At 34.1% G+C, this 10259-nt stretch overlaps 1 protein-coding gene across 1 annotated transcript in view; it reads right to left on the bottom strand.

The window, feature by feature from the left end:
• Positions 1-2947, bottom strand: part of LOC132185157 (histidine kinase 5) — a 13428-nt gene extending 10481 nt beyond the window's left edge. Inside the window, exons 1-2 of the mRNA XM_059598969.1 lie at positions 2708-2947; positions 452-1370 (exon numbers count right to left, since the gene is read on the bottom strand). Of these exons, the coding sequence (XP_059454952.1) occupies positions 452-1171 (720 nt within the window). The 5' untranslated portion in view covers positions 1172-1370; positions 2708-2947. The remainder of the gene's footprint in view (positions 1-451; positions 1371-2707) is intronic.
• Between the last annotated feature and the right edge of the window lie 7312 nt (positions 2948-10259).

The raw sequence follows: 10259 nt of genomic DNA, 5'->3' as shown, positions 1-10259 counted from the left end.
TGTGAGAAACAATAATATAGCTGTAAACAACAAATGACATGGCCCCATATAAGCAGAAAGACTATAAAGGATTTTGTTGAACCCAAATAAGATCTTACCATGATGACTTGAGCAATTATCAATACATTAGTGTATCTATTACTACTGAATGTTTCATGTGATTCCTTCTTGTTCCTCTTTGAAGGAAACGTTAGAAAAAGGATGTTATAAAAGAAAATAAATATCAAAAGGTACATATTGCTTTTTATTCTTGTAACTGACTGTTGGCCACAACAATATATATATATATATATATATATATATATATATATATACAATTTCAGCTGTTATAGTGCTTAAAATCCCTTCAAGCAATCAATAACCGAGTATGAAAGATCCAAGTACCACAAGGGAAGATCATCTTGAAAAGTTGTTGCAAACAGAGCATTTATACTATATATGCCAAACTTACCTGATGGCCAATGACAACGGGGGCATTTTGAAGTACAAAATGCAAGAAATTATCTGCTCTTTTCAGAATCTGGGACAATTCTTCCACAGGTGAGGACTGCCTTTCAAGATCTTTTATGCTTTCCTGTAACTTCTCAATGAGTATCTGCTCTCTCTGAGTACTTGCCTCCAATAATTTCTCTAAATGCATAGCCCGCTGCTTCCAGTATACAACAGTATCATACTCAGCATCTATTTCAACTCTCTTATTCTGGACAATAACATCATTTTTCCTGCGGGGAACGTCTTGCCATAGATCATAAACTTCATCCAGTATAGATATTGGACGTTTATCACCGCCATATCTTTCTTCCTCAAACCGATGCTCCTCCAATATCTCCAATTTTTTTAGCTCAACTTCCTCCCGTTGTTTGCTTAGAATGTCAAGTTCTTCTCTGAGAAGACGTACAGCATTTGCCTGCTTATACTCCCAGTGCTTAACAAGGTATGCCAACTGAGAAGAGCCCGTCTCAGTGTAATTCGTTAGCTCTAAAAGACGCTTGAAATCAACTATTGTTGCATCATCTATGATTGTAACCTCCTCCAACATATCTTGATCCCCTTTTGGCTTTTCTACATTGAATTGCTTTCCAGCATCAGTTCCAACATCGTCAGGCCACATTGAAGGGAGGACTTCGATGTCCATCTCTTCAATATGACCACTCTCCATTTCAGAAACCATTTGTCTAAACGTAGATGGGCATTCTAATGCTACTGAACCATGGTTGCCACTTCAGTATATGCATCTCAGCAATCTCAAAAACATATCTTGTGCAACATTTCACATCCAGGAGATAGAGTTAATAGAGCACGGAGAAAATCCAATGCAGAAAAATATGCTGCAGTTTTATTTGGCCAGAAGTTCCTGCTCAGGTCACCAACTGCATAAGAAACAATATAATTTGAAGTGAACTTGTTTTCTTTGGTACTGAAAAAAAAAAAAAAAAAAAAAAAAAAAAAAAAAAAAAAAAAAAAAAAAATTAAACATGAATAAGTATATGAGTAGGCGATTTCTTTTGGATGAGCCATGCACATTTGGTCATAATATTATGAAAGCAACATAGCTGCCTAGAACTAACAAGTAATGGCTTAATTTCAGGAGTAAATTAAAGATACGGTGACTTTACTGAGAAATTAGAAGTAAAACATGGTTTTTGAGTTTACCAGAATTTATTCTCTTCTGATGCCATTGGAAAATATAAGATAGGTCTCACATTATCTATAACCTCATTTGCTAAAGAAACCTTTTGTTTCAGATATTCAACTTGATGAATGCCAATTTGCTACCTAAAATGCAAGCCCCTCTGACCCCTACTTCTCCAAAGTGAAGACCAGAATCCTTGATTTTTTTTTTTTTTTTTTTTTTTTTTTTTTTGCCCTTTTGATGAATACCGTACAATTTTGAATCTCTAAAAGAAACGCAGCAAAAGAAAATTTGAGAAGAAAAATAGCACGTTCTTGGTCATCTTGAACAAGCTCTTCCACTGTGAAAGGGAACATGATATCATAAATAGCTCAAGCTTTACAAAGCCATACGTCCCACATCAACAATCAAATGGTCAAACTAATGGAAGAAGCAATAATAAAAATAAAAGCATATTTATTTAATTGAAAAAAAAAAAATTATTGGAAATATCAAAGGTGAGAGCATAGAGCTTCTAAACCAGTCTGGCTGTGCAGGTTCACCATTGAATTTAAGCAGAATTTTGGCAGATAACCAAAGATTATAAACAGCAAACAAAGATAACAGATTGATTACATGTAAAATCAACCAAATAAAAACGCTGAGAAATGCCTTGATTTTGTAATGAAAGTTGTGATACAAAAAGAAATTAGCAGAAACAATATTTATCCAAAAAGAACAATTTTCGACATTCTTTAGTTCAGCAGAAGATTGAACTAGCAAAAAACTCTCGAAGAATTTTCATGCAAAAAAAAAAAGTTAATTCTGTCATTTTCGATTGAAAAATCAAATTACGAATAACCAAAATGGATTCAGGGATCCAATACAGAGAAGCGGAACCAAATTCTCTAATAAAACAAATTCTACAGAAGCAGTGAAATGGAAATTGAATTTGAGAAAATGAAGCGGAGATCCAATATTAACGAAACAAGTTAAAACAGAAAGAAAATTCAAACCATTGACGGACTGGATTGAACGTGCATTTGTAGAAAGAACACATACCAAAATACACAATTAAGCTTAAAAGAGGCACACCTTTTAGCGGTTGAACAAAAGCCACCCTCCTCCGAAGAAGAAAAAGAAGAAGAAGAAGAATTGGGAGTGAGAAGAGCGAAAGGCTTTCACAGTTTCACTGTAGATCTGAGGAATCTCCGTACCCGTTCAGTCAACAGCCTTCAAATGGCATTGAAAAAGGAGAGCTAACTACCGAGGAGAGAGAATGTGAGGGAGAGGAAAAGAAAAGGAACACCAAAAAATGTGGGAGAGAAAGAGACGCCCAAGAAGCCATGTGAATTTGGAGGTTAAAAATATTAGAGAATTCTTCAGACTTCCTTCGATACTTTATTTTATTTCTCTCTCTTTCTCTCTCTGTGTTTGTTTATACATTGATTCAGAGCTCCTCCTTCTGCAAAAGCCTCACACAAATCATCCTAGTATTTATGTTCCTTTTCTCACTGCTTTTTTCCCTCTCTCTCTCTCTCTGTACACAATGATACAACGAATCACAAAAATGGGGACAGACTACAGAGGCAGAAACGAAGGGTTTGTTTTTTTTTATTTATTTATTTTATTTTTATTATTATTATTATTATTGAGTTTTAAATTGCTGACGCAGTTTCTGTTGTTCCCCGCCATTTCCAAGGTGACGTGGTGGGAGCGCGAGTGGTGGGGACGCGCGGGGGGAGGGAAGTGAGTTTGACATCCCGAGCTCCCGACTCTTTCTGGTTGCCGGTTGGTTTGAGGAGTATGTGCATGTACTGGACAGTCTAGAGTTGAAGGAAGCAGAGGCGAACATGTGAAGAATCTTATCGCTGTGTATTGTAAATTGTAAGCTTATATATAATATTGGCTGTAATCTTTAATTAATTCAATTGGTTAACTTAATCTAGTGGTTTGGACGGAGCCATTGTTAAACAAGTATTATTCATTGTTGGACGGTTGGGGTTGGAAGTATCTGCGAATGGTAATGTTTTACACGATTTATAAAATTAGCAAATTAGATTTAAAGAGTATGCGTTTACTATGAGCATTCGCTTAGGCTACACATATTAACAAACACTTAATCTCCATCTGCACATCTATCCTCTGTACATGACCCTGTCTCTCGCAGCTCATCTCCTTAATTTTCCAATTCTGTGTCTTCGAAATCTGACCCAGATGTTTCTCTTTCTACGCGACCAGCTCCTAATTAACCCCATTTTCCAATATGATTACCAGATCTAGGACTTTGCTCTCTACTTCCCAAAGCCTTTTTCTGAATATAAGCTCTTTTACTCTACTAAGCATCCTCTTAAGGCTCTAATGGTGTTGTCAGTCCTGCCGAACCTACCTGTTTCTCACAGGACAGTGTTACCTCCTGATTGTTGGGTAGCTATAGGTCTGGAGTTAGGTGCCCTTATTGCTAATGGTACCTGGTACTTGTGTCCTAGACAATGCATCACAATGTTATTAGAAACTTGCTAATTCCTTTGTAACAAAATACCATCATGTTACGACTTCACTTCAGTTACTAGCCTTGCCTTTGGCATTCCCCTCCTTATTCTCTTTTGGTTCATAATCATGTTTCTCTGCATTTACATTATGGCCACTTTTCAGATTATAAACTCTTAATTTCTATGTTCTAAAAATTTTCCCGAGCTCCTAAAAACTTTAATTTGCCAAATTGCCCCTGAAAACTCAGTTTTTGCCTTGCTTCCTATGCTTGGTTGCATGAGGTTTTGCGGAGCATTTCCCGAGGTCAATTTGCCCAAAAGTTTGGTTGACCGGTCATTGATCGAGTACTCCCTTAAAGCTCTCGGGTTTCTCCTATCATGTGCTCAATTGATCGAGCACCACTCTTAGTTGATTGAGGGACAATTGACAATGTCTTCTAAACTTTGAAATCACCCCAAAATCTCTTATTTTTCACCATTTTTCACTCCAACCATCAGCTAAACATCCCCTACTACCCAAACTCCATCCATAAAACATTTAGAAATCACTCCATATTTTATATATCATCACAAACCCTACTTTTCCAAAAACTCCATTTTTACTCTTTTCATTTCCAAACCATCTGGCATTTTCCACAACTACTCCTCACACATGTCTATTCCAGGCTTACACAAAAGTCCATCTTACTCTTAGGGTTTAGCATTACCAACCCTACAAGACCATAATCTTTTACAAAATTTACAACAACGACAACACAACCTTAGTGGAGCTCTAGCTCTAGCATCCAATCCTATCTACCATGCTAATCCAAGTATATTGAAGTGGAATTCCATTTTATCAAAGAAAATGATGTTAACAAAGATATTCTTATCAAATGTATTTCCACTTATGATTCAGTTTTGTTTCATACGCCACAAACTTCAGGTAGTCATAAGACTCATAACACCCTTTCGCTTGTGGGAGGCTTTTAGTTAAGTTGGATAAGTTAGCAACTACTTCAGCAAAAACTATAACACAAAGACCAGCAAAATCAAATTTCAAATCTTTATACGTTCAAGCCTACTATCTACAGATCGATAATGTTTATCTTATATCTAGAGACTTATGATTAGATTGTAATTTGAGCTCTTTGTAACAACTAGATATGTGTAATCCTAAAAGGAAGGCTCATGTCTCCCTTGTGTCCTCCCAAAATTGATCCAAGTCTTAAAATTACCATTGAATTTCTGATAAAATATCATTGGATCTTATTATTGAATTTTGATCCAATTGTAATTTTAAAAGTCACGTCAATTTTGAGAGGATACAAGGAGGACATGATGGTGACATTAAGCATGACTCACTAGATATACATGACTATAATTGTACAACTCTATATATTGATCAAAATACACGGTTGTTTTGGGATCCAAAACCAAAACACTTTCACTAAAATCTTCATTTTCTTGGGGTAGTTTATTGTGAAGATTGGTACTACAAGATTTTTTTACCGAACATAATAATTTTTTTGTTTGACACAACTTTTTAGGTATTAAAAGTAATTTTTAAACTCCTTAACGTAATCTCAAACATGGTCTTCACTCAATCGAAGTTTTATGGGAGTGAGTATTAATCCAAAAGTAAGAAAATTGGAACTAATAACTAAAGATTGCTTAAATGACCTACAAAAAATAAAAATTAAAAATTAAAAAAATAATAATAATAAGAGATTGCTTAAATGAGGATCCTTGCAGGTCAAAACAAAAATATGAGGACCTTAGTAATTAAAAAAAATAATAATAATAATTAACAAAACAATTGAGATTCTTGCGGTCTGTATGCAGCATATATTTTGACTAATTTGAAATGCGCTTCATTAAAATTAATCTTTTTTTTGATAAAGTCTACTTATCCCCTTTAAACTACCACCCCAATGACAATCTACTCCCAAAACTATCAATTGCGACAATTTACTCCCTCAACTATCAAAACAATGACAATGTATCCCTCAATACTAGTAAAGTGACGAAATTACCTTTATATAATTTTCAATGAGACAAAAATACACTTAAAATTTTGAAAAAATAAATAAATTTTAGTATTTTTTTTTTTAATTTTAGTAAGGGTAATTTCGTCATTTTGTTAAAAGTGGTGGTACATTGTCGTTGTTTTGATAGTTTGAAGGGTAAATTGTCACAATTAAAAGTTTGGGAAGTAGATTGTCATTAATTAGGATAGTATTTTGAGAGAGTTAAGCGGACTTTACCTATTTTTTTAAAAATTAAAATAAAATAAAATAAACATATTATAATTATTATTAAGTTCGATCAATTAATTCCCATAAAAAGAAGAAATAAGAGTGCTTTAAACTCAAGTTGTATGGACAACATATAGAAATAACAATTATAATTGGAAAATGAAAAAGTACGAAACTTGTTAAGTAATTACGTAAAGTCAACTTGTCCTGATAGTTTACAAAAGAAGAAATCATAAGCTGTACGAAGTCAAAGGTTGATATGAATTTGATTAAAGTTAAGATATGATTAGATTTTTAAGGAAATGATTATATATATTTTTTTAATTAGGATTGTGCTATTTGTGCTTTTTTATTTCGAGCAATTCTATAAGTCACTTTTGTGTTTTTTTGTGTCACTCCAAGAATAATGAGTCTTTTAAAATACAATTTGATTAAAATTTAATAATCATCAATCTCAAGTCCAATAGTGATTTTATAAGCTACATTATTCTTAGAGTGACACAATAAATACTTTTAGCATTACTCTACGTTTTGTCCTTATTTTACGGGGTTTATGTGACATTTTTTTATTTTTTCTACCCCACCGGCCTTTATTTAAAAAAATAAAAAATAAAAAACAATTGATATTGTTATATCATTACAATAAAATGAAGGTGAGATGAAAGAATGACAAATAAAAATTTACATTTAGGCTCTGTTTGTTTCGGTGTAAAATGATTTCTAAAAAACATTTTTCATATTTTCACAATTTTGGTATGACGGAAAATAATAGTTAATGAAAAATATTTTTGGTTTGACTGAAAAAACCTATTTAATTTCCAAAAAATTGTTTCTATTTTTAAAAATCATAAACTATTTTCCGAATTTGAACATCTCATTTTCAAATTGACAGATCTTGTCAAGACGTCGTCGAGACCCTGTCAAGATCTAATCGAGACACTGTCGGGACTAGGTTGGGACACTGTTGGGACTAGGTTGGGACCCAGCCGAACCTAACCGGGACCAATAGAGACCCCATCGAGACCCCACTGGGACCCAGTCGAAACTTGGTCAGTATACAACCGAGACCCAACTAAGACCTCAACGGGACCTAATCGAGAAACAACTGGGACCAAATTAGGACACAAACGGGACTCACGGCACCTCGTCGGGACATTTTTATAATTTAAATATACATGTGTGTGTGTGTGTGATTTTCCGTACGCGCCAAACACCAAAAAATATTTTACATCAAAACAAGCAAAGCATTAATTATCTGTCCTCATGTTTAGACCCTTTGTCTATATGGCCAACACATGTTACCAACCAAGGACATTAGATCTCAAATTAAAAGGTAATGTTACATACTATATCTACATCTCACTTTCATTTTACTTAGCTGATGGTGATACAAAATTAAAGAGTATTTTACTATAGTCATTGTTATAAAATAAACCAATCCAAGAATTGATCGATGGGTTATCATTACTTCCAATTAAAACATGATGGTATTTAAGGATTCTTTCCATTTTCACCCAGTTAATTTGTGATTCTTTCTTTTCTTTTGGAGGGATGGGGGGTTTAACATTCATCAAAACTAAGTGCATCACAAACAATTGAAACGAGTAGACACACGATGAAGTGGATCTAGTCCAATTTTATGAAATGACATGAGAGGTGTAGAATAAGTAAGAGCCGAAAGACAAATGTAAAATACCACTACTTTTAATGTTATTTTATTTATTCCGTGAATCGAATGTGGGACATTGCCCATTTTTTTGGACCCATGGCCCACCGTGGCGGGCGGATCGCAGGTGGAAGCCGGGTTCACTTAACCACCATGCTTTTCTAGTCAACAACTACACAATGAAGTCAAAAAAAGATTAATGAGAATTAATGCAAAAATATATATAAAAAGGAGATATATATTAATTAATTAATAAAAGGAATCCTAATAATTAATGTGGGCAGTCAGCACCACACAAATTGAAAACATTATATGGATAGACATGGATGCATGATAGATTGGTGTAGTGCATAGAATAAGGACATGTGTTAAATATTATATTCAACTAAACAACTAAGCCATATTCTTCTCTTCTCTGTCTGCCTTTTCGAGCTCATTACTCAATTTGATGGACATAAATCTGGTGCCTATCCCAATGCATTTGCATTATGTGGCCTCCTCCTTTTCTGAGTGCCCTCCCAAAAAAAAAAAAGAAAAAAGAAAATGGTGTGCCAGGTAACATCTGCTCACATCAAACTCATCACTTTAGAGAGAATGATGAAGAGCATGAGCCAAGTTGCAAGGTCCTTTTCCTTTAAAGAGAAAAACAAAGTATACATAATAGGAGAGAGAGCATCATGTGATCCTAGAAGAGTGTTCATTTTGTGTGGAAATCACCAATCTCTCAACATCAAGACAGATGTGGGCTATTAACTGAAATGGGGGAGAAAAAAACAGCTTTATTAAATGTGATGTAGATTTGTTCATTAATGATATAGACAGAACAAAGACATGGATCAGTCTCATATTTTACATGATTGATTGAGAGAGTGAGAGGAAAATTACACCGATTAAAGAGGTGCCGAATCCGCTTCTAATCATTATATCTAAAAATTAATTGGTGTATTTAGTGAGGAAAGCTAAAGTCTTTTCGTCATTTAAAATTATACTTCGCAAAACATGTTCTGAGAGCTATCCAAATGTGCCAAACGGTATTGTTGCACCCCAACAAAAGAATAAAAAAGAGTAATACAAACTTGAAAAATCATCTCGTAATCCCTAAGTTTTTGGTTACGTGACCGGAAAAGACCCATGTTTAAAAAAGGTGGTAAATGGTGGACCTTCGGTCCCTCAACCCTCTTTAACATTGCAAAAGAAAGCGACAGCAGGCATAACTCTAAACTTGTTCCTCACCGTGGTGGTGGAGTGCCGGAATCACTCCCTCAATCCACCCTCTTTGTAGGGGTGGTACACTATGGGATGGAAGAATGAGCTACCCTTCACCCACTACTCCTCTTTTTCCTTTTTCCTTTTCTTTTTTTTTCTTTTTTTTTTCATTTGGCTTTTTTTTTTTTTTTTTTCTAATCGTTTCATTTTAATGTTTTATTTTTTATTTTGAAAAAAATTTAAAGCACATGTGATATGATGAGATGGTTTTTGATAGACGTAGTACGATTTCATTGGTGCAACGTGGATAATATTTTGTGGTAAGTTGGTGGTAACATAAATAATATATTTCTTAAAAGTGAAGAGTGGATCATAGAATAGAAAACCCTAATTAAAAAGCTAGCAAAGCCTAATAAGTACTCTAATCCATGAAGGTGGATTAGTAAAGCATAGGCTTTAAGAATAATAATAATAAGTTTTTGTAATCTTTCTTTAGAAAGTATGTGCGTCATTACAAATACTTAGTGGAAATAATTCTCATTTGTGATGCTTAAAAGGAGGAGGTAGCAGCTTTCATGAATTTAGTGGGAAAGCACCACTTTCTCACGAAACAAACAAAAGCAAGAGCAAAGCAAGTAGGACCATTTTGCTTTATGCCCCCTTTGTTTCTTTTTATATCTTCCTCGGATGGAACCGCCAAAAGGTTTTTATTTTATTTATATTATTTATCCTTTGTTAGCTTCCAACTGCAACCATTTTACGCATCCACTAGGAAAAAAAAATTAAATAAATAAAGGAAAAGAAAAACTTCTCTTTAATTAAGGAAAAAAAAAAAGAAGAGGAAAGCTTTCAAGCTCGAAAGGATATAAATCATATAATAATGGGTTGGAGAGATTACCAAACCGCCAATAATAAATCCATGGGTCCGACGACAAAAGAAAACCCCCTGAGAAAATTTTCTTAATTAAAGGCAAATGGGGCTTATGGGGCATGAGTTGAGGGATATTCTATGAGTTAAATTACCTACCAATTGCTTTTGTTTATTT

This window comes from Corylus avellana, chromosome ca6 (genome assembly GCF_901000735.1).
Source record: "Corylus avellana chromosome ca6, CavTom2PMs-1.0".
NCBI classification, from domain to species: Eukaryota; Viridiplantae; Streptophyta; class Magnoliopsida; order Fagales; family Betulaceae; genus Corylus; species Corylus avellana.
Note: the sequence above shows the minus strand (reverse complement) of the source record. Positions and strands in the feature narration are given on the sequence as shown.